This window comes from Mus caroli, unplaced genomic scaffold, assembly GCF_978045245.1.
Source record: "Mus caroli unplaced genomic scaffold, Mus_caroli_1 scaffold_11, whole genome shotgun sequence".
NCBI classification, from domain to species: domain Eukaryota; kingdom Metazoa; phylum Chordata; class Mammalia; order Rodentia; family Muridae; genus Mus; species Mus caroli.
Window position 1 is genome coordinate 105,721,562 of NW_028227266.1, and position 23,614 is coordinate 105,745,175.

Sequence of the window (23,614 nt, forward strand, 5' to 3'; positions counted from 1 at the left end):
AATGAGCCTGCAGAGGGGCTGAGGTTATGATCTGACAAGCACTTTGGGTTTTTCCTGACTTTGGCCTCCTTTTGTTTATCTTTTATTTGTATGAGCTTGACTGTGTTATTCACTCCCTGCTTCCTCTAGACATTTTTTTTAGCTCCTTTCAGATGGGTCAAGGCTTGGCCATTGATATGTAGCCACAGCTATAGAATTGTGATTCAAGTGATCACACGAACACACACACATTAGGATTACTGGACATCATTAGTTTTCCCCATGTAGCAGCCATAAATAGTTGAACAGCCTAAATCACTGTATCAGACAGCTATCAGGAAGTCTCTATGGGTGGGAGCTGGCTGAGTAAGTGGAGTGCTGCCCCACAGCCTGGGCCTGAGCTTGGATCCCTAGAGCCATATAGAGCTGGGAAGATGGTAAGCAGCCGTCATCCCATAATTCCTATAATGAGGGCTCAGGGGGAGGTGGGGACAGGAGAATCCCTACACACTTACAGACCAGACCTAGATACAGTGGCAGAAGAACAAGAGGTCCTGTCTTAAACAAGATGGAAGACGATCAACACTTGTGGTTAGCCTCTGACATCCACATGTGTGCATGAGCACATGTGTTTTCATCTGCACTAACACCAGAGAACACACACCCCAGAGTCCTCAAAGCAGAGCTGCTTGTTAATGGGTCTGGGTTATACTATAGCTCTGATGGTTTTCTTCGTGTGGTACTGGGGTTTGAACCTAGGGCCTTGTCAACAAACTGCTTGGTTTTTAAGTGAATGGCAGGCGATTTAGAAACCAGAGAAAATGCAAATGCTTTATTGGTTTTCCAGTAGGTTTCATACTTTTGGTAAATTACAGTAGAAGAATGGATGAGTGTGCTGGCTGCCTGCCTATCTATCTGTCTGTCTGTCTATCTATTTATCTTTCTATCTATCTACTCTGTCACTTTGTAACAGGAATGGTAGATCTATTTACTGTTTTGGTGCCTGGTTTGTTGAAACATTGCTATAGATCCTGAGTACTTAGCAGCTCTGGTAGGTACCTGCCTATTCTGTAGGATGGAGTGCATGAGCTGAGGGCTTTAGGAGCTGGCACCTCAGCAGCTGTGTTCTTTGTTTTGCTAGAACATGGGACTTTAGGTTTCAGGACCTTTTGTCCAGTGTCTGAACTCAGCTCACTCACTTTGGCTGATGCAGAAAGAAGAGTCCCTCTGGTCCTTTAGAGTTAGCAGTGGCTTGAGACATCAGTGAGGCAGGTTTTCTCTTTAAGGGCTATAAGGGCTGTATGCCCTTGTGGAGGGTCAATAATCCTTCCTGAGCCGGTTTTCAAATGTCTTGAACATGTGTGCCTAATCACTACTGACACGTCTGTCTACTAACAGTTTATTACTCTGTCCCCTTGGATAGGAATCAATCACCACATGGCCCATACAGATTAAGGCTTTGTGTTTCTCCTAATGGACTTCATGCTCTCTCACCAGGAAGAGGAAGAACAGGAGGAAGAAGATGATGATGAAGATGATGATGATACTGATGATTTAGATGAACTAGACACTGACCAGTTGCTGGAGGCAGAACTGGAGGAGGATGACAACAATGAGAATGCAGGAGAGGATGGAGACAATGACTTCTCTCCCTCTGATGAGGAGTTAGCAAACCTTCTAGAGGAGGGAGAGGAGGGGGAAGATGAAGACTCTGATGCAGATGAGGAGGTGGAGCTGATCCTGGGGGACAGTAAGTACAGGGCAGAGTCTGGGCGAGCCGCCGCACCCAGGCCAGGTCCTTCCGCTGTACCAACCCATTCCAGAAGACAGCTGGGCTTGGGTTCTGCTGCCTCTCCACTCTGGCCCCTGAGGAAAAGCCCTGAGACATTAGTCAGCCTCTTCTCCCGTCAGACTCTGTAACCATCAGGTGGCTCCCTCCTCTTAACTCATAAGCGAAGGTTTGCACACTTTCCTGTCAGAACAAAGGCAGTGCTTCTTTGCTTCCTGGGTCTTGTGGGCCCTGTCACAGCCTCAGATCCCCTGTAGTGAGGAGAAGGCAGTCACAGGCCAAACATGAAGTGATATTTAGCTGTGTTGCAATAAAACTTAATTTACAAAATAGGTAGTGAGCTTATAGTTTTTGAATTCCAGCTTTAAAGGATTGGGCTTAGGAAGGTTGGAAGCATGGCTGTCACCCGAGGGTCTGGCTGAGGTCAGTTTGAAGCAGCTCTTCACAGGTTCCTTTGCCTCCATGACCGCTGTGTATAGATTAAGGGCCTTGTGTGGGAGAGCCTTTCCTGGCTGCTTTTGGCCAGTCTCTCCTGAAGGCTGAGGAACCAATGTATCTGTCTTGTTCATTTCACCCTACCCCACTTCTTGTTCAGAACTCTAAAGAACAAACTCCAGTTTGTATAGTACTTTCCCACTGGTGGGTTTCTGAAGCCATTCCTATCATTGTTAATGAATTCCCAAATAATCAGCTTTAAGACTGGGCAGACACCAACACTGTACTCTTGACATGTCTCTGTCGCCACGAGCGTGCCACTGTTGGCAGTTCTGGCTGTGGTCCTGAGCCTTATATTGATTGCTGCCCTGCCTGAGTGAAGAGTGATTCCTGTCTCATTTAGCTGGTATATATACCCAGCATTCTTTTTTTTTTTTTTTTTTTTTTTAAAGATTTATTTATTTATTATATGTAAGTACACTGTAGCTGTCTTCAGACACTCCAGAAGAGGGAGTCAGATCTCGTTACGGATGGTTGTGAGCCACCATGTGGTTGCTGGGATTTGAACTCCTGACCTTTGGAAGAGCAGTCGGGTGCTCTTACCCACTGAGCCATCTCACCAGCCCCTATACCCAGCATTCTTATAGGCATGGTAGGTACTGTGTCTGATAATAACAGCCACGTAGCACAGAGGGCTCTTCACATATAATTAAATTAAAAATTAGCTTCTCATTTCCAAATGCTCTGTAGCATATGTTGCTATCGTGCTGAGCAGTAAGAACATATACATTTATATCATTTTATATCATGGCAAAGTTGTATTGTGGTGGCCTAGGTCAAGCAAACTTAATGGTGCTCTATCAGCCAGCCTCCTGTTTATGATCAGGCTTCCTGGTAGGAGAGGTGGGTGGCAGTGTGTTTAATACAGAAACTTCTATTACATGTACTGTACACACAATACTGCTCCTCTACCTGATGTAAGTTCATTTTCTTTCGGACAAATATCGCTATGTGCTTATAGAGTTGGGACTGACAGTTGATTGCCTTAGGAGAGACTTAAGTCCTCTTATCATATTTGAAGAGAGTGGGTTTGCTTATACCCACGTAGCCGTGGTGTATCATATTCAAAGGTTGAGATGATTCTATGGGTTAACCCCTGGCCATGACCTCTGAGGGCTAGATAAGGACCCAGGGACATTTTAAATAAAGCTTTAATGGTGAGGTGTTAGAGACAAAATTTTACCTCCCTTCAACAGGTTAGTAATGCAGGTTAGGTGGGCTCAGTCTACAGCAGGTGGCTGGAGCCACCTGCACTTGTAGGAGTGTCACTTGAGTTGCTTTTTTTGTTTTGAAATTAAAAATACTTTACCAAAACCCAAGATTTAAAGAAGTTTCCAGATAGACAAGACTAGTCTGTCTTTTTGAATATAACAGGGTGGCAGTACTATCATTGAATTTTCCATTTTGGTTTGGTCGGGCCTTTTCCTCCCCAAGCCTACTTAGAGTGAGAAGTGGCTAGACAGTGTTCGGAAGACCCGACCGAGCTCATGCTTTTAACCAGTACAGTGAGGTCTCCATGAAAAGGGGAGGGGGTAATCTAGACAATGAAAATAAAACTACTTCCCCATCAAAGATAAAAGAGAGAATCCTTCCTTCCCCCTACTCTAACCCTGACAACTGCCTTCATTCACAGGGCTGTGTACTTATTCCATGATGGGGCAGTGAATGAGAGCAGAGAGCCGCTACCAGTGCCGGTGTCCCAACAATCCAGATGACACTTCCAGCTTCTGCTCATGCTTTACAACAGTAAATGAGACATAGATGTGCTAATGTGCATTTAATCACCAGAGGAGCGAAGAGATCTGGGCTTTTTTATTCTGTAATGTTTCTAAGCCTGTACCCATTAAATACAAAGAAAAATGGAAGGAGTCTTGGCAGAACAGCAAGGACACACCCACATGGTCATGAGACGGGGTTGAACTGTTACTCAAGCAAGGAGCCTGATCCGTGCTCCAACTTTTTCTAGGGCTTGGACTTGGCTCTTTTCATAGTACAACTGTGCACATTCCTAGTGCTGGGGACTACTTGCCTTCCACATTTTGGTCATGAAACATGTTTCTAAGTTCTACATTGGGTCTTACTGTGGCAGACAGTTGACATTTAAGTGCCTCTTTGAGGGGGACTCCTGGGCAGCAGTGACCATATGGTTAATGTGCATTGCCCTCAGCTGTTTATGACACTGAGATGACCAACAAGGGCTTGGATTTACTTCATTATACAGGGCAGCGTGGTTCTCTCAGATCCCGAGTTTGCCCTGGCTGCCTAACATGTTTTGCTTCATGGCCCAGGTTGGCCTCAAGTTCCCCAACCCTTCTGTCTTCACTTTCTGAGTGCTAGGATTACAGGCATGTGCCACCACACCCAGCTTCAGGTTTTCCATTCCTAATTTGAATATAAACCCTCTCAATTTGTATTTGGTAACAGTATACCCTCCTTTCAGAATTTTGCTTAAATTCTAAAAATTAACTCTTAAAGCAAAGGTAATGTGGAGAACTCTGTTAAGTTATGAGGATATTGTTACTCTAGCCTGGGGTGAACACTGACATAAAATACATGACAGTTGGACATTGCTGCTTGCACTCTGAGGTGGAGACACAGCTGTCACCTGCAGGTTGTCTTTTAGTGCTCTTCCCTGTGTTTTCTAGTCTGTCCTTTGTGGATGTTGCTATCCCTCATGACTGTCAGTGGATCAGACTGATTGTACTGACCCCTCATTTACAAGTGTTATTACAAGCTTCACTCTGCTTGTCTGGACGGACCCAACCTTCCTCAGCTTACGGAGCCTTTCTGTGGTCTGGTGAGATTCACAGAACCATAGCTGTGGGTCACCATGTGACTTTGCACAGTTCCTGGGTCATGCAGGGTATATCTTCAGAGACAAACCTGTCCTTGAAAGAGAGGCATATTGTCTTTGGGGGGGTCTTTTCGTCTATGCTTCTGGGGACCCCTTGCTCTTACTTAAGCCTGGATATTGTAAGGCAACAGCAGCTCAAAACCCTGGGATTATTATAGTTCATTTGCCTTTGCTGCAAAGACTTTTTAGAATGGGAGGTCCTGACCACAAGTTAGGGTCACTGCAGCATTTGGAGCTGAGAAAAGGCTAGGGCAGGTAGATAAAAGGAGCCCTGTCATCTGACCCATGGCTGCTGTGTGAGGAAGGTCGCTGTGGTGTTCCACAAGCAGTGTTCCGTCCTTAGATGTGATGTGAAGTCTTGGCTCTTTTTTTTTTTTTTTTTTTTTTGCTGTTGGGCAAAGGGTTGAAGCCCTTGTCTATTCTGGGGTGTGTGTGTCTCAGGCAGGTGGACCTGGCATTGTTGGCTCACCTGTAATGTTATCACTAGAGGGTCCTTCTGGGTCTGCAGAAGCACCTGGCAGGGCAGGTGCTGTGTGGCTCTGGGGAGTAGACAAGAATCCTTCTTAAGTTTTATCTCAGAGGAACTGCTGGGTCGTGGTCTGTTTAGGTTCAAGCATCAGGGTTTCATTGTGACCCTTCCATTGTGTTTCCCACTCCTTGCCATGTTAGTTACCTTGCCCGAGAATTAGTTATCTTGGAGAGGCTAGCAAAGCTTTCCACTTGTTCGTACTCATTTCTATAGACACCCCAGAGCCCGGGTGTTTTAGGGCCCAGGCTCTGTTGCCCATGTTCCTGGGAACCATATGAAAATATTTCCACAGATTTGTTAATTATTTAAAATTTTTTTAAGGGGTGGAAGAGATGGTTCAGTGGTTAAGAGCACTTGTTCTTGCAGAGCCTGGGTTTGATGCCAGCACCTACAATGATGGCTCTTAACCATCTGTAATGCTGGTTCCAGGGGCTCTGTGGCTCTGTTGCCCTTTTCTGACCTCCTTGGGTGGACACCAGAGACACATGTTGCACATCCATATACATTATATTGAGAGAGAGAGAGAGAGAGCGCGCGCGCGAGCTCGCTCACAAGTGCTCGAGAGCTTTCCAGCATGTGGAAGTTAGAAGAGGGTAGTGTGTAGGAGTTGGTTCTCTACAGGGATAGAACTCCCTGGAGAGCTGGTATCAGGGACCTTTGCCTACTTACTGGTCCTTTTTCATGGTTTCTTGAACAAACACTAGGCCTTTAGTGTTACCACTTCCATTTGACTTTGATCAGACAGGCATGGTGTATTTTGTCCTGAGGGTCCTTTAGTTGAGGGAATAGTTACAGGACAGGGTCTCACTGTATCCAGGCTGGCCTTGAGCCTGAGCTTTAGCCTTCTGAAGACTGTAGATGTGTCCCTCACGCCTGGCTTTGAGAGGCTCTTTTGTGATCACTTAGTTTCATTGCTCAATGGATCCTTCTAGAAGTAGTTAATGATTTCATTCCTTGCCTGCAGAGTGAGTCCAGGGCCCGCGGTCTCTGCTTCCTGTAGCTTCCTACTTGTTTGCCATGGATGGTTTTCTCTGTAGCTACATGACAAGGAATGAGTCCTAGGATCTTCTGCCTTTGTAGGCTTCTGAGGACTGGAGGAAGGGATTCAGCCTACCTTAACTTTTGAAAATAAATTTTAGTGTGTCCATATAAGAGATCCACCATGGGATTCATGTCCAAAGGCTACTATAGTGAAAAGATGAACATGCCCACTATCTACCCATCACGCCCATCTGGTCTGATCCAGAATGTAATTTTATTTGTACTGTCTTTGTGTTGAATGTTAGAACTCTTTAAGAATTGTTATCCTTCATATCTGCTACTTTGAATGGCTGACTCCGTTCCTCCTGCTATCTTCTCCAGGTCCCCCAGTAACATTTTGTTTTAAAGACAGGGTTTTCTTCTGAAACCCACACTGGCCTGGAGCTCTAACTCAGCATCCTCTCTTTTACTGCTTCCTCGGGTCAGGCTTATGATCTTGCCATAAGGACACAATAGGCTTGGAGCTGGGACTTTGGTGTTCCCCTCAGCCCTGTCCCTTTGTAGCCCAGTGCCCCAGGAGGAGGCTTGAGGACACTTACTTGATCCCTCTGAGGCAACCCAGGCAGGAAGCAGGGCCTCTAAGCTCAGGTCTTTTGAAAGGCAAGAGAGCCAGAGATCCCAGGGGTGGCCACTGTTGCCAGCAACAGGCGAATTCTCTGGAGTCAAGCTCCAAGGAGTTAATTGATGTGTTTTCTACTTTCTGGAAAGTGGTAATTAACCCTGCTCAGGCATAAGTGTGTTGAATGTAGGAGTTTCCTACAATCCTAGCACATAATCGTCTCTCCCTTCTCTTACCTTTCAGCAGACAGCTCGGACAACTCTGATTTGGAAGATGACATCATCTTATCTCTGAATGAGTGATGTGCCATTCCTACTTGGAAGAGAATCTTGGCAGGCGAGAGAAACTGAGTGAATTCAGAACACCTGCCCTTTGCTGCCTCCCAGGGCTGTCAGTTAAGGAACTGTATGCCCTGCATTCAGAGGACTATGATTTAAAGTCTCCCTGGAATCTGAGGGCCCTTCTAAGAACAACAGTGACACCACACACACACACACACACACACACACACAGAGCTACAGGGACTAGGCCCTAGTTTGTGTCCCCCTCCTCCTAGGAAGGGCATAGCTTTCCTCAAGGGAAAAAACAAACATGTCTCTGGGTATTTCACAATATATTTTCTTTGTATAATGTTCTTTACTTAAAAGAACAAGAAATAGTTTTTTATAAAACTTAAAAAGAAAAAAAAAAGTACCAGGCATTTCTAACGAGGGTCTGAACTTATCCACCAGTTTCCTACTCCCCCGCACTTCATTTTCTTTGGAAGAAAATGATGTCTAAAGAACATATAGAGGCATTTTTACATACGTATTTAAATGAAGAGGAAAATCGTGGTTTCATAAATTGATAAGGATTAAGAATATTTTATTATAAATATAATATATGATTTTTAACCTGTTTTGTTGCCTCATATGCTGTCAAGTTAATTTGTTTTCCTTTGTGCCAGAGCGGGAATGGGCGGCATGGCCTGAGCACTGGGAATGCCTAACTCCCTGCCTCGGTGGCCAGGGAGTCAGTCGTGTGGACCCTGGTTTTGTGGAGTTGAGAGAACTTTAGGGGTATAAATTCACTCCCTCTCTTTCCTCTTTGTGATTCAGTTTTTCAAGCCTTTTTTTTCCCCCCTTTCCCTTTCTCCCCAATGTGGAAATTACAAATCAAAGGTCTTTTTCTTTAATGTAAAGTGTATTTATTTAAAAAAAATTACAAAATAAACTACAAGTCTGTCTTTGTTTATGGCCTTTCCTTGTTTTCTTTTACTAAAGTGGGATTTCCCCTTCCTCCTCTCAGTTCTGGCCAGACCTCAGAGGACGGGTAAGGAAAGCAGAGCCCTACCTCCACAGTGAGAGAACACAGCCTCCCACAGCAAACCCCCAGGACACCATCACTTGAGCCTGGCCTGAAGTTGCTGAAGGCTTTGTGAGGATAACAAGGGGGCAGAAGAGATGGGGGTACATCTCTACTCCCATGTGTGGGACTTTTAAGGAGCATTCTGGCTACCCCTTGTCTGAGATTAGGGGGAACTTGGACAGCTTTTCAGTCCTAACAGTTCAGGGGTACTTTGAGGCTTGGTCAGGCTGGATTTGGAGAAAAACTGGCAAGGTTTAAAGCTGACAAAGCATCAGGGGCTCATGCTTTGCTCATCCTGCCTCTCTCCTTCCCAAAATAAATACAAAGTTAATTTTTTTCTCTGATTTTGCCCAAATTGTAGCTTCTGTTTGTTACATAGGCATCACAGCCACAGAAACACTTCTCCTTTTGCTGAGAGAAGGGTGCACTGGTTACATAGTAAACAAGTAACAGAGTGAAAACTCTCCAGGGGTAGGGAGAGCCTCTTACACCAAGAACACAACCTGTTACACCGAAGTGACCCAGTACCAAAGAAGTACATCCTGGTCCTTTAAGCAAGCCAAGGCTCAGCCGCTCATTTGCTTCATGCCATGGCATTAAATAGTTAGCTGACACCAGCCAGTAGAAGAAGGCTGATGGCTGCTCCTGGATGCAGCTGAAGAGAAAACAGTAAAAACCCTGCGCTGCAGCTCTGCCAGAAGCTCCTGGGAGCAGCACAGGCCTCCCAAGGTAGAGATGAGCACATATAATAGGAAAGCACAATTTTGGTTGACTTGACAACACTCCCTTAGGAATGTGCCTCATGAGGCTAGAAGAAAACATCCACCTTCCATGTTCTTCCTAGGGTTCACAACCCGGGTCACTTAAGAAGACAGGCTATGAAACCTACCAATTAGGGGGTTTTCTCTGCTCATGTTTTTTGCCTTGATGCAACATCTCAGGCACTGGGTACCTGGTGTCAGCTTTCTCACTGGAGACAATGTCATGATCAAACAAGGCCTTGGCCACCTGACCCACCTTCTCTAGTGCTAGCAGGGCTGACTGAGAGGCCACAGAACCTGTTAACATCTTAAGGACTAAAAGGAAGTGGGTAAGATGGCCCAAGGGAGGAGGTTACAGTGGGTGTGGTCCTTCACTAAGAAACTAAAACTTCACTAAGATCGCCAGAGCCAAAGGGTACCCTTTTCCAAAGGGGTTAATAAAGTGACCTGGTTAGGCCTGGGAAGGGTACCTGGGTGAAACCTGCTTTGTTACAGGGACCCAGCTGTGCTACAACAACTGTTGTGTGATGCTGTTCACTGTTCAGGATCTGTAAAGAAAAACTGCAGCAGTCTGTCAGGATGAGCTCTGGTTTCTGCGGATATGACAAAGAACTGAAGTAGTTTAGTATAGCAGGTCGACTGACTTGCTCCAAGCCCCAGAGAAAGTGGCCCCATACATAGGTAGATAAACACTCATGTTCATGCTTTAGAGAAGTGGTTCTCAGCCTTCCTAATGCTGCAACCCTTTAATACACTTCCTCATGTTGTGCTTACCCCAACCATAGTGTTATTTTGTTGCTACTTCATAACTGTCATTTTGCTACTGTTACAAATTGTAATGCAGATATTTTGGAGGGTAGAGGTTTGCCAAATGGGTTGTCACCCACAGGTGGAAAGCCACTGCTTTAGAGCCTTTACTTTCTCATGAATACCAGCCAAAGCCCAGTGAGTGGAAATTCCCTGTTCTTGTCCAGTCTCTTACATTTCTGTCCCTGAACTCCATACAACTTTCAAGGTCCATCTCAGAGCCCAGGGGTCACAGGTGCTGGCTCAGGGTAGGCCAGACGCGAAACACTGGCCTAGCTAGAACCTCTAACTAGGGTTCCATTCTCCTCAGCCTGACTGGCTTGGACTACCAAGCTGCCACATTTTGAGCCTGATTGTGATCTGTGGTGACAACCGTTGTTGCCTGATCTGGCTTTCTACTTGAGACTACAAAGGCCTAGCTCCCTCGGGTCACTTTCCCATCCCAGACATAGGACTTGTCAGTCTGGTTCCTTCATACCAGAGCTGATGTGGATTTGGGCTCTATTCCATTACAACTGTGACTTCTTTCTCACAAATGAGTTCTATTTCCTTACCTCAGGTCTGGGTCACAACACGGAACACTATGTCACTCATCAAGGGCATCTTCCTGGCACTGACTCCCTTGCAGACTGAGCAGTGTAGTTGGGGGTCTGTTTGCCACAAAGCTTGAAGTCTGACTGCAGCACAGGCCGCTCTGACACAGCCCTGAGAGCGAAGGAAGCACATTGAAGAGTTAGCAAGTCTGGCTGCCGCTTACCCTGCCTGCCAACATCTTACCCCCAAGACCCCTGGCAGTCAGGCAGATAGGGAAGACCCTAAACTACACAGTAAGACTAAAAGACGGAACCAGGGGGAGCCTGGGCACGTCATGCCCATGGCCGTTTGCATCAATATTGCACTGTTCCTCCCCCCAAATGCAAGACTACACAACTGAAAACTACCCTCCGTCAAACAGGCTCTGTTAATTATAATAATTGGGTGCTCTGTCCAACAGCCATAGCCCAAACTAAAGCACACACTTAGGGCAGGGAAAAACAACAAAACTACCTGTAGCTGTTGGCACAGGTCTTAGGCCCAGGCCTTTCCTCTGAGCGGGCTCAGCTTTCGGGTAGTGTAACAGGGACCATGCCTTGTAAGCCTGCTGGCCAGCAGCTAAGATTGACAAGTGTGAGTAGGGCCCCGATAGCACAAAGAGCTGCGCAGGACCAGCACAGCACAACTTTTAGAAGTAGTGGTGACAAAAACATGACATACGGCATGCTCTGAGTGAAGCCTTCTATTCTTTACGAAAAAACCTGATTAAACCAGGACTCTGGCAGGATTAAAAATTCATCCTCTGACAAAGGCTTTACTGACAATTTTCCATACAGTTAGTCAAAAAAATAAAATAAAATATAAAAAATTACAGAATACAGCAGACAGAATCTCATACACGGGAAACATAAGTTTCGTCTTATAAAAAAACAAAAATTCCCCCCAAATCTAAGAATTTAGTTTTAGCAGTAGACAGGATGCCACCAAATGAACCACAAAAACCCAGCAGAGAATTCAAACCAAGGGAGAAGGTAGGTAGGTAAAGAGCAGATTTTTAAAATAACTGCTTCTGTGACACAAACACAGCTGGAAAGCACAGGTGCGGGCTAGGCGGTGTCCCTTACTATAACTATCACCATGTGTTCTTCCTCTAACTTGCCCAATGTCCGCAGCGCTGACTGGAGGTACTGCTGTGAAAAGTCGCAGGGCGGGAAGGCATAGAGCATGCCTGTGTTGTCTCTGCCCTTAGACCCACCCACCGGCAAGCTGATCACCCCTGCAGCCTGCTTCTGTTTCAAGTAGGAGACTAGGTTCCTGAGAAGCCGCCTCTGTAGGCCTGGCTCCACTACGGGCATGCCCTCGGCGCCAGGCCCGCTGGGGGTTGACTGGATGGCCAGGAGCACAGCATAGCCGTTAGGGCTCCCCTGCTTGATTCGCCGGGTGACCTCGTCCAGCTTGGGCTGATCCAGTCGAAGGCGCTGGGCAATCTTGAGCTGGGTGAGCTTGCTGCCAGAAGGATGGTCTTTGAGGAGGCCACTGATAACTCCCTGGTCCCCCTCGAGGATGTGCATAGATGTCGGAAAGCAGCTGTTTTTCAACACCAGAAGCCCATTCCAAGCCAGCTGCAGTGTCTGGGCATATTCTGACAGACTCTTTAGCTTTTTGGTCTCATGTTTTGGCTCTTCAAGAGTCTTGGGCTCTGCCTCAGTGGTCCGATGATTGCGTTCACTCTCTCTAGTCTTTTTCCCATGGGAAGAGTCTGGAGCCTCATGGTGGTGGTGATGGTGGCTCCTCTCCTCAGCACCATGTCTGCTGTTGCTGAGGGAGTTGCTGCCTGACTCCTTGGTCCCTTCACTGGCGTGGTTCTCCTTCCGGCTACGCTCAGGGGTGCGATCCGAGCCTCGCTCAGACTGCTGCCCCCCACCCTTGGTCCTGCTGCGTTCCTCGTAAGGGGAGTGAGTTGTCCTCCCACGGTCACTGGAGAGGCTCCTCCGCTTGCGTCTCTCTTCCCAGGGCTTAGCTATGCTCCGGTCCCCATCACCCCCCCAGCGCTCACCACTCCGGCTGCGAACTGTGCGGCTATAGCCCTCCAGGCTGTTTCTGCGGTCTGAACTTTTACTGAGGCTGGTCCAGTCCCCTTCCAAAAAGGTCCGGTCTCGGTCTGAATACAGAAGGTGTGGAGGGGTCCTATCCCGCACCCTAAGGTCAGCATCCAAGTTCCGATGCCGGGTATATCCGTCAGTGAGCAGCTCGTAGTGCACAGGGAGAGGTGAGGGCTGGTACTGCTGGGGATAGCGAGTCTCCTCGGCTTTGGCAAAATCCACTCGGAGCCTGCGATCTGGACCACCCAGGGGGAAGCCCCTCATTTTAGCACAGGCAGCCTGGGCTGCGTCCAGGCTCTCGTACTGGATGTAGGCAAAGCTGTCTCCTTTGACGTGATCGATGGTCCGAATGCTCCCGAAGCGATCAAATTCCCTGGCCAGGGCCGCCAGCGAGGTGTTAGGTCCGAGACCACCCACCCAGAGGCGGGTGGTGGGGTTAGCCTTGCCGTAGCCTATCTTTATGGGGTTTCTGCCAATCACCCGGCCAGACATAGCCACCTTCGCCCTGTGTGCCATGTCCAGGTTCTGAAACTTGAGGAAGGCATAGGCACCACCCTGGCCGCGGGCAGGCCTCTTGATGACCACCTCCTCGATGATGCCGTACTTCTCGAAGGCCCGTCGAAGCTCCACCTCAGAAACACTGTGGTCCAGGTTGCCGATGAAGAGGTTCCGAGTGGCTCTCTGATCATCCTCCGGCATCAGGTCTTCCTCGCACACGGCCTGGTAGCCGTACGGGCGGCCGCGGTCGTCGTACAGCCCGTAATAGTCCAGGGCTCGTTCTCGAGACAGTCCCACGGCCGCCGCGGCAGCGGCATCCAGGGCGAAGGCTGCGGCGGCGTGCCGCGCGCGGGGCTCCCGCAGGGGCGGGGCGGCTACCGGAGACAGCGAGCGCTGCTTGTACTGGTAGCCACCGTGCAGGGGCAGATAGCCCAGGGGGTCGGCGGGCGCGGGAGGCCCGGGGGGCGGCGTGGAGGCGGCGGCGCTACTGCTGCTACTGCGCCGGCTGCTCCCGCCGCCGCGCAGGTACACCGGCTCCACCTTGAGCGGGCGATCGTAGAGCAGCAGCTGCCGGGCCAAGGCGTGCTGGCGAGCCTCCCGCGCGTCCTGTGGGTGCCGGAAGTTCACGTAGGCCACGCGGCCGAGCTCCGGGGTGTGTGACAGGCGCAGGCTGATCTCCCCGAACCGCTTGAACTGGTGGAAGAGCCGGTCCTCCAAGTGCTCGGCCGGCAGCGCGGGGCTCAGGCTGCTGATGAGGAGAGTCTTGTACTCCGGAGCCGCGGTGGAGCCGGGACCCGCGGGTTCCGCCCCGGGGGGCGGCGGGGGCGGCGGGAGTGGAGATGCGCGGGGCGACGCGCCGCCAGCACCCGGGTCCCCGGAGGCCTTGCCGGTGCGTCCCCCGCCTCCGGGCGCGCCCGAGGAGCGCCCGCCGCTCGCCCGGTGATTCGCATCCCCGGCAGCGCGCCCGTCGCGATGCCCGCCGCCTCCGCCGCTGCCGCGGGGCTTGTCGCGAGCCCGCGCCGGGACCGGGTGCTTGGTGCCGCCGGAGGCCTTGTGCGCTGCCCGCCGCCCGCCCGCCTCTGCCTCTCGTTCGCGCTCCCGCGGCCGCTTGGCGGACGATGACGAGCCACGCCCGCTCGGGCTGGAGTCTCGCTCGCTCTGCCGCTTCATCGCGCCGGTTCGGCGGGCGGGCGGGCGGCCCGCGGGTCCCTCAGAGCGGCGGCGGCGGCGGCCCAGGAGGCAGCGCCCCCGGCGCCGCCATCTTGGACAAAAGGACTCGGCGCGGCGGCGGCGGCGGGGCGGGGCGGGAGCGGCGCCGAGGGGCCGGGCGCTGCGTTATCAAGCTGCGCCGGTCGCGCCACGTGACCGAGGTGGGCGGGACGAGAGTTTCGCTCGCCGCCTATCACGGAGCTCCGCGGCCCCGCACCACGTGACATCTTGGCAACCAGAGGAAGCGGCCTGCCCTGCGAGCTTTGGCGCCGCCGCGTGGCTGCCGGAGCCCAGGCACCCGGTTCCTGGGCCGCGCGCAGATTCCCTCCGGAGCTCGGCAGGCCGCGGCTGCGCTTTCGCTTTGTGCTCCAGGGCTTGCTTGCTACTCCGGGTCTGCCTACCTTTTTCGGCCTCGGGGCCACGCCCACCGGAGCAGGTGTGGCCGCTTGGCCGGAAGCCAAGGGTTGCGCGTCCCACTCCAACCTGCCACTAGGTTGAAGAAATTCTATTCCCTTCCATGGAGTTTTCTGATTAGGACCAGAGTTGGCCCCCTTGAAGACAGACACAAGGATGCCTACATCCTGTCTAGGACCCACATCCGAGCATCTTATGCATTCGAATTCTTCAGGCACTGTCCTGATAGACACAGGTGAGACCTCCCCGGGTCCAGGTACAGCAACTAGAATGCGTTTGCAACCTACAGACAGGCATCTTGGTGCCACTGGGTCCAAATTTCTGCTGTAGGTGTCTGGGCGGACAGGAGGCTGGGAAGGTGGGGTTGCGGAGCCAAGGGTAAAAGAGCAGGTAATGCCATTATCACTTCTTGCCAAGTTGACAGATTGCTGGCCAGTATCCTGGCCACGTCCAGGAGATGAGGTGAAGTACCGGCAAGAGTACTCAAAGGCCCCTAGGCTCTCCACAGACGGTTGCTGGATCATTGATGCATCTGTAGGATGTTGAAGAACGCACCCAGCTCTTCCCTCCTCCCATAAGCAGAAAGCAACCAGCAGGAGGAGAAAGTGCAGGAGGAACTTGGAAGAAACGGCAGAGGGCTTCATGTAAGCCCTGCGGATGCAAAGTGAACTTGGGGACCACACAAGAAGAGAGCTAGGACGAGCCTTTTGGAAAACATAACTTCTTAGCAGTTGCTCCTTTCTCATTATCTCTGGAGGCAGCAGGAGCAGTTTCCCCACTGAGGCACAGTTCACAAGTGCCAGCAAAGGGAGCGACTGAAAACCACAGTGCACACAACTCCTTCAGGCCTTCCACTGCAACCAGCTCACACTGCTTCTTTGTAAACCGATTCCTGCCAACCTTGCCAAAAACCTAGGTAAGCAAGGGTCCTTGTTCTGATGCTAGACTGGAACCCCGATGAATGAATAACGTACGTACCAGGCGGGGTAAAGATATGCTATGGGTCTGACCACCTGCACTCAGTGCACAAAGTTCTCCTTGTTTTGCATAGGCTGAGCCAAATGTAAATGTCCTTTAGACTTAACATCAGCTCAGGAACTGGCCCATCTTCAGCCCCTGCTACTGGATTGGATGGGGGTGGGGGTCAGGGGTCAAGTCTAACCTTACCAGGCTGAAGTACCAGACACCCAGAAGCCCAAACCCACAAGACATTAACTGCCCAAGCTCTTAAGTCCTGTTATGGGAGTTTCATGCCCTCAGCACTGGCAGGCTGAGGGATCTTTTCAGACTGGAAAGATAAACCAGTAATCTATAGGACAGAATACTGTGCCAGCTCAACTCTCCAAAGACAATTTCTTTTTAATAAAAAAACCCCAGACAAACTTTGAAGTCCTAGAGTAAACCATCAAAGAAGGAAGTAAATTGTCCCCACTCGGGGATGGGCAAGAGGGAACTGCAGAGCCAGCATCACTAGGAAAGCTCCAGGTTCACATCTCATTGTCAGGAGCCCGCTTAAAAAATAAATTACAAAATGGTTGTTTGGGGAAGAGACAGATAAACTGCTTTTTCCCCTTCAGGTGCAGCAGGAATTGGGCAGACTACAGATCAGTTCGTGCGCTGGCTGCCTTGGGGGCGTATTTAGGCATCAGTTCATTTATCTTCCGGATATAGTCAGACTTTTCTGCACAGCCTTTGCACATCTCCCCCCAGTCGTCCAGGATCTTCTTCAGCTCTTTCACCCGGAGCTTCTTCAGGTCCACTGTGCTCAGGTCAATCTGCTTGTCTGCAGGGAGAGCAGGAGAGTAAATGGCTGGGCAGGAGAGGCTGCAGGCCCAACTGTGCTGCACGTCAAACCATCCTTAGGATGTCCAGCCCTACGTGCGGCCGGGGAGACAAATGCATACTGTGCCCAAGATTGAAATGACAGTCTTCACCAGGAAGGCCACCTCAGGCTGTCAGTAGCCACCATAGGACACACAGTGCAGACAGCCCACGTGGTTCTGAGGAGGAACATAGCTCCAGTTCCCCAAGGACTTCCTACATGCCAGCACAAAGGACAGCTCCAGGCTGGGCAGAGCAGACACACCCCCAGCCTCCCCAAGAGGCACCAGAGTCAGACCCACGTGACCCAAACAAACCAACACCAGAACCAACCAGGATACCAAATCAAATTCACACAAGTACAAGATTCCCGAACATTAGTGCAGTAAACACTGGCACTGTTTAAACTTTATAGGAGAGGCCTGGCTCTTCTTGAGACTAGGATTCTGTGCAACCAGATGGGCTCTGCCATGGTGATGCTGTAACTGTCACGCCTGGGGTTTAGAGCCATGACTGTTGAACTCAAGTTCCCACCACATCACTTCTCTGCTCAAAAACTTCTGAAGCTCCCAAGTTTACTTAGACTAAAAGCCAAATTTCCCCCTAAGGCTCTGTCCAACTTGACCTCCTATGTACTCCACCACTATCTATAATCTCTATCTGTACTGCTCTATCAGATGGCCTCTGGGTCAATCCTCATCCTTCAAAGTATGCTAAGTCACCCTCTGACCTCCACCTATGCTCGATGCGGAAGGCTGTTCCCTGCAGCACAGAGAACCATCCTTTATGCTACAAACCCGCTTTTGATGACTCCTCTGGCTAGAAAGTTAAGCCCAGAAAGGGTATGCAGAGATGGCAGAAGGCACACGGTCCCAGTCACACTCACCATATTTTAGCTCACAGATCTGGCTGTCTTTCTTCTTCAGCTTCTCACAGATCTTTTCCACAGGGATATGGTGGGCCAGGGGCTTCGACACTTCATTGATGATCTTGGTGGCAGCGTCATCTGTGGCTCCAATGTAGTAGCACTGCAGCAAAAAACAAAACAGAACCAAATGAAAGCCTTGAAAAACATCTGCACGCAGGAGAGCACGTGTCAGAGGCCAGAAGGCATCAGGTTCCTGGAGCTGCAGTGCAGGGTGCTGCGGATGCTGGGAACGGAACTCAGATCCTCCACAAGAGCAGCACACATTCATAACCAACTCTCCAGCTCCAGACAACTGCCTTGAAGACCTCTCTTTGCCAAGGCTTCCGTTTGTTAGCCTGCCCAGATCTAGCTGTCCCAGGCCCGAGGCACTTGATAGATGCTCAGCTGCAGCGTTAGAGTTCCGATGAGAGACTACCATGGAAATTAAAGCTACAACAGAGGCTGATGCTCCACCAGGGTCCTTGACCTTGACTTGGCCCTGGCCATCTCGGGGCACCTAGCCAACTACTTCTGGTTCCAATCACACCAAATTCTTCCTGGCCTTTGGGCACTCCCATCGCCGGAGTGTGCTCACTCCTCCTCCCTGACTCCCTGTCCTCGGAGGTAGATACCCAGGACTACTTTCTCTCACAGCCCCCACCCGCCAACTCTCCCAGCTTATTTCCTTCATGGCATCTGGCATCACTGCCTTGCAGCTGCCTGTCATTTTCTCTCCTGGTCTTACCAATATTCAGCTTATAGCAGATGTTTAATAAATAGAGGATAAAAACACTTAAACCTCACATTAGTATATACACAAGTCCCATCACGAAGTGGACAGTGCCCACGAGCCTGGTCACCAGCTACTTACCAACCGATTCTCTTTGCCTCTTGCTTCACGGCAAAACTTTATAAGTTCTTCTTCAATAGTGGCTGGTGAAAATGTGACATCTCTGTCTTTGAGGTCCTGGTAAAATCTTCCCAGATAAGAAATACAAACTGGAAAAGAGGGAGGTGATGGTAAGTAATTATTAGTCTCCATTTCCCCTGGAAAAAACTCTGTCAGCAGTTTTGCTAGAAGGGATTAAGTTTTTTTTTTTATTCGGGTACTCAGAAGTGCACAGAACCCTTAGGTTGCTGGGGTCCTTGTACCCAGTGCATGCTGGGAATGAACATTACCCAAGTGACCCACACACAACCCTCTCTGCTCTTTTCAAGTTTAAGCCGAGAGTGGACACGTGTCCTTGAGGGAACTCACTGTGACCTCATAAGGGACAGATTGAAGGCTGAAGCAAATGATCAAAATGCTCCTTATTCCAAATACATCGAACCCCCAAGTGCAGCTTAGTATTGCCACCGAGACGGTTGCGGCCCACAGGATGCCTTCCTGTAATCTCTAAAGTGATGGGAAAAGACAAAAACTCCCGGGATGTGGGCTTCCGGCCAAGTTATCAAGGCGACTGAACCGACGCGTTCCCTTAAATGGGTCAACGTCTCTAGGCCCGGGAAATAAGTGAGGCCCTTTCTCCAGCGGAGCCCCGGGACGGGCCGTCGCTCCCACCCTCTCGCTTTCCTTGGGTTTAGCGCCGCCAGGCCGCCCCCATCCGGTCCCCCGCACCTTCACAGTCGCCTGGCCGCAGCGCCCGGCTGTCAGGCAGCACGCTCAGGGCCAGCGCTACCGCCAGCCCGCGCGTAGCCCACATCCTCCTCAGCCGTCTCCACCGCCGCCGCCGCCGCGCGAATGAACCGCACCCGGCGCGGTGCTCCGCCTAGTGGGCTGGAACAGAAACCTGAGCTTCCCATTGGTGTGTGGTCCCCGCGCCCACCCATATGCTGCATTCTCATTGGTCCACGTGCCCAGGAGCCCAGACCGGCGGCTCCACGCTACCCTCCCTCATTGGCTGCTGCTGTCTGGGACCTAGACAGTTGTCGGTTGCTGATTGAGCCTGGGCGGTCCATAGGGGTGCGGGGGAGAAGGTGCACGGGCCGCCATGTTGGGTAAGGGCAGCTGCTTTGGCTGCTTACCCGGAACCCTCTCAATCTATTGACTCGACCCGAATACCGGGTCTTGGCTCCACACCCACTCCTCCCGACGCCCGGACTCGTAGAGCAGCGTTTCTGGCGCCACCCTATAGCCAGTAGGATGGGCGGCTGGAGGAAGGATCAGAAGCGGTTCCTTGTTTTGAACTACCACGTGGATTGGCGAGCCAATCATGGGGAGCGTCCACTTTGATTCGCTGGCTGCTCAGACCCCGCTTTATCCTGGGTCGGACGGCAGAACCTCTTAAACGAAAGGCTCTAGGTCTCCCTAGTTGGCTCCCGTCCTGGGCCTCTGAGGACCTCGCGGCAAGGCTGTGAGCAGAGGCGTTGGTCTAGCTTCCAAATGGAGGCCATGGGATCTTGGGAGGTTTTGTTCTCCACTCTTGGAGACACGAGGATGGGAACTGGAGACATTACCGCCTGGACTGCCCTAATGCTAAGTGCAAGGGCTTTGGCCACTCGCCCAGGAAGGCGGAATATGGAGAGCGGCCGACTAAGTGCAGAAAAGTATCTGGAGCTAAAAGGGCTTGGAGCCCGGCGACAAGGGTTTGAGAGGGGCATTTATGCTCCCATTCAGTGAAATCAGTGGATCAATATCAGGTATTTATCTTTAATTCACATCACAGCAGTCAAGGGATGGGGGTGGGGGGGAGTCAGTTGCCATATATTTACATCTAAAAGTCACATTTTTTGTTGGATTTATAACATGCTACCACAATATATACAGTAAAATGCCTCTTGGGACACTGGCACAAATTTTTTTCTTTAACTTTCTGGTACAGGTAAGATCATTTTAAGTCAGTTTTTCTTTAGACATGAATACACAAAAGAAATGGTTAGAAGTTTTCTTGTTTTAAATAAGCACAGAATGCCAGAGGTTAAAAACACATTTATAGGGCTTATTACCAATTAGACACACTCTATACATTTTTTTGCTCAAATTCCTGTACAAATACACAGCATTCAAATAGGTATTTACAAATACGCTTTAAAGAATGAAAATCAGTATTTCACAATCTTTTCAAAGGATTCTGATCTCTGACCTCCCATTTCCCTCACACTGGCTGGTTTTTCAATAAAAAGTATTCAGAATAGGTCCATTTCATCCAGTTAGGGAAAATGGAGAGAAGTAACACAAATATATTTCACTTTGCATAAAGCAAGGTCAAGGAACTTAACCCTACATTCCCCTCCCTACCTCCTGTGCCATCAAGTGGAGAAGGGAGATGTCTGCATGTGATGACTGGCTGCCTCCGTGGACTGAGGTTCAGACGTGCCTGGAAACAAACCTAAAGCTGCCCTACCTAAGAATCACATTGCAAGCTAGACTTTGACCCTCATACCTGTGAACCCAGACGGTCCAGAAACAAGCTTACCAGTGAGTCTGGGCTCAGGAACAGGTGTGTGTGTCCTTGGAGCTGGGGCTATTGGATTGGCCTACCTACACCCTCAACAGTCTCCACTCTGCCTGAGTGATCCTGAGGCTATCAGAAAGCCCTACACTGTTGGTACCTGGGCCCCAACATACTGTGAACGGAAATGGGCCTTCTTTCTTTTTCTATAGGTTATTTGCTGGCAGTTCTATTAAACTTGTTTCTAAGAGAAAAACACTGTGGGTTTTTCTGTTTGGAAAGAATTGTGGAGAAGGGATAAGCAGCTGGGGCCAGAACTTGGCCATAGCAGGCCAGAAGGCCAACAAGTTAAGAAAACGGGAGCAACATACCTTCTCATCAAGGAGAAGGCAGTTTTATGGCCATCACTGATGGGAATGTAAGCAAATAAAAGGAAAACAATTGCCTCAAGACAAGTCATTTTAAAAAGTAACTTAGAAGCACCCTGGTGAAATATTACCATACCCCCACCATAATACCAAGAGTAATGTCAGTGCCCTGACATGAAAGAATTCCCTATAAAGTCACCACTGTGCCCTGCCTAACAGACTGGGGAGGTTTGAAAAACTGCCCTTCTGCCTGTCCTGAACCCTGAGTGGTGGGCGGTCCCTATGGGTTTGGAGTGGAGGGCTCAGTACTTGGCTGCTTGGAAGATAACAGTTTTACCTGTGTGGCTCTCTGCCTCCAAAAGGAGAAGTTTCCTCCCACCATTTATTTATTTATATATTTTTAAACCCAGGAGCTTGCTGAACCTGACCACACATCCTCAGGGCCTGGAAGCCAGGCTGGGCAGCCAACCCCAAGGCTCAGAGGTAGTGCTGAAAATCCCTGATTCAGGCTCTAAGCGGCAGGCATTTGGGGGCCACCTGGGAAAGCAAAAGGTTCTCTGGCTCCTGCCACACTCCAGCCTCACTCTCACACCAGCTCTTTCTAATCCAAGGAAGGGGCCTAACTCACTGCAGAAGTGAAAGCCCTTCTAGCTTCATTTCAGTCAAGCCCCAGGACGAGAGATAATCCATTTCAAGTCCATTTCGAGCCACGGAGGCTTCTGCAGATCATGAGGTGTTTTGAGCGGAAAGGAGTGAAAGGTCCAAAATAAAAGTGATGAATAACGTCCAAGTGGGCTAAGAGACCAGCCCGGCCCATGGAAGCCTGGCAGTATGCCCTGGGCATGCAGTTAGGTCACCATGTGCCTGACCAGCCCCTCTCTTGCACACTCCTAGGAGGAAGAGTGGGCAGGTGGGCAAGCATTTGTGCAAAACGGCTTGTGGCCCCTCTGTCCACTTGTGACATGTAGTCCATGTGGTCCTTGCAATCCCTGAATGCAATCAAGAATGCTTCTGTCCATACAGCAAAGGAAGAGGCCCCTAGTGCAATTTCCATTCTTCAAATCTCTACCCTGGAGGAAGGGCCTGGGCTCCTACTCCTGGACTCTGCAATGCTGCAAAGCAATTATGTCTGTGCAATATTTCCATATAGCTCCATGTGGTCTGGAACTGCAGGAGGAAGAAAGCAACTACTGCATAAAGAAAAACCCAGAAAAAATGGAAACGAAAAGAAAAATGAAAGAAGCCACAACCCGTCATGCTGCTGTGGCCTCTGAACATGGCGAAACATGAGTTCACGGCAGTAGAACAGAGACTCTGGTGGTTTTCTCCTGAGTGCCAAGCCTCTAGCTCCCTGGGAGGGACTTGCTTCTCAGACCTGGAGTGCCTGGGCAAGCTGCTCATGGACGGTGGTGGTGCAGCTGCCTCTCTGCTCCTCACTGTTCCCCTCGGCCGTGCTCCCAGGCCAGGCGGGCCTGCTCCTCCTTGACACTTCCAGGAGGCAGGGAGGCCTTGCGGTGCAGGCCCCTTGGCCTCTCAGCCTCCTCCCGCAGTAGCACACCCTCATCATGCTCTAGGGCTGGCAGGCGGGGGTGATAGGGCTTGGGTGGCAGCGCAGGTGGGTCCATGGGGTCCTGAGGGAGGACACACCCTGGGGCTGAGTGGCTCCTGCATGGCTGGGACTTGATGGCATCAAGGACAGCAGACTCAGAGAGGCTGTAGTGGACAGGGAGGTAGGGCGGCTCAAGGTCTTCGTCGCCATTCCAGGCCTGGCTTGGCATGGAGTCCATGGTGTCTGTTCGAGGTGGGGCCTCTGAGGAATGCCCAAAGTTACTCTCACTTAAGGAGGATACACCGCTACTGGCGCTGCCAGACAGCGTGGAGTTGCTGCCATCCAGGCCCGATTGGGGGCTTGTAGGGGAGGCTGGGATGGGGTGGAGAGGAGACTGTGCGAAGGAAAGGGTGGGTAAGTTAGAACCCCTCTCTAGACAGGTGGACTGGCCTGCCATGTGGGAGACCAAGAGTCAGCTTATCAATGAATTTTAAAGTCTCATCAGCTTCATGTCTGTTTCTTCAGCAATGACCCCTTAGGTATCTCCCCCACAAAAGCAAGCTAGCAGAGCTCCAGCATCACTATGATGTCTGAGAGCCAATAAATGCCCCTGCCCTGGCTGATGGGCACTGATGCAACTGGGTCGAAGTCCCAGGTTG

The 23,614-nt window shown here is 50.4% G+C and overlaps 4 protein-coding genes across 10 annotated transcripts in view; 1 reads left to right on the forward strand and 3 right to left on the reverse strand.

Annotated features, from left to right (window-relative positions):
• The window catches only part of Dcaf1 (DDB1 and CUL4 associated factor 1), a 66,393-nt gene extending 57,916 nt beyond the window's left edge, over positions 1 to 8,477 (forward strand). For 2 of the 4 annotated variants that reach the window (XM_021173030.2, XM_021173033.3), the window contains exons 23-24: positions 1,477 to 1,729; positions 7,490 to 8,477. In XM_021173030.2, coding sequence (XP_021028689.1) covers positions 1,477 to 1,729; positions 7,490 to 7,548 — 312 coding nt within the window. In that variant the 3' untranslated portion in view covers positions 7,549 to 8,477. Of the gene's footprint in view, positions 1 to 1,476; positions 1,730 to 3,896; positions 4,331 to 7,489 lie in introns of those variants that run through there. The other 2 variants (XM_021173031.2, XM_021173032.3) reach the window with 2 other exon arrangements.
• Positions 8,410 to 14,472, reverse strand: Rbm15b (RNA binding motif protein 15B). 2 transcript variants are annotated; one of them, XM_085827987.1, is made up of 2 exons: positions 11,209 to 14,472; positions 8,410 to 10,866 (listed from the first exon to the last, which is right to left on the reverse strand). In XM_085827987.1, the coding sequence occupies exon 1, from the start codon at positions 14,463 to 14,465 to the stop codon at positions 11,802 to 11,804; it is 2,664 nt and encodes an 887-aa protein (XP_085684113.1). In that variant the 5' UTR covers positions 14,466 to 14,472; the 3' UTR covers positions 8,410 to 10,866; positions 11,209 to 11,801. The 2 variants fall into 2 exon arrangements, with proteins under 2 accessions (XP_085684113.1, XP_085684114.1); XM_085827988.1 differs by having other exon boundaries at positions 8,410 to 9,947; positions 10,716 to 14,472.
• A 1,787-nt stretch (positions 14,473 to 16,259) lies between these two features.
• Positions 16,260 to 19,423, reverse strand: Manf (mesencephalic astrocyte derived neurotrophic factor). Its single transcript, XM_021172095.3, has 4 exons — positions 19,265 to 19,423; positions 18,518 to 18,645; positions 17,626 to 17,767; positions 16,260 to 16,701 (listed from the first exon to the last, which is right to left on the reverse strand). The coding sequence occupies exons 1-4, from the start codon at positions 19,347 to 19,349 to the stop codon at positions 16,517 to 16,519; spliced, it is 540 nt and encodes a 179-aa protein (XP_021027754.1). The 5' UTR covers positions 19,350 to 19,423; the 3' UTR covers positions 16,260 to 16,516.
• Positions 19,424 to 21,322: 1,899 nt separating this feature from the next.
• Positions 21,323 to 23,614, reverse strand: part of Dock3 (dedicator of cytokinesis 3) — a 296,390-nt gene continuing 294,098 nt past the window's right edge. For all 3 annotated transcript variants that reach the window (XM_021171370.3, XM_085827985.1, XM_085827986.1), the window contains one exon: positions 21,323 to 23,349. In XM_021171370.3, the coding sequence (XP_021027029.1) occupies positions 22,840 to 23,349 (510 nt within the window). In that variant the 3' untranslated portion in view covers positions 21,323 to 22,839. The remainder of the gene's footprint in view (positions 23,350 to 23,614) is intronic.

Coding starts and splice junctions, on each gene's coding strand:
- Manf (XM_021172095.3), bottom strand. CDS start 19,349: ATGTGGGCTACGCGCGGGCTGGCGGTAGCGCTGGCCCTGAGCGTGCTG. Junction 18,646..19,264: donor GCGGCCAGGCGACTGTGAAG/GTGCGGGGGACC, acceptor CCTCTTTTCCAG/TTTGTATTTCTTATCTGGGA. Junction 16,702..17,625: donor GATCTGTGAGCTAAAATATG/GTGAGTGTGACT, acceptor CTCTCCCTGCAG/ACAAGCAGATTGACCTGAGC.
- Rbm15b (XM_085827987.1), bottom strand. CDS start 14,465: ATGAAGCGGCAGAGCGAGCGAGACTCCAGCCCGAGCGGGCGTGGCTCG.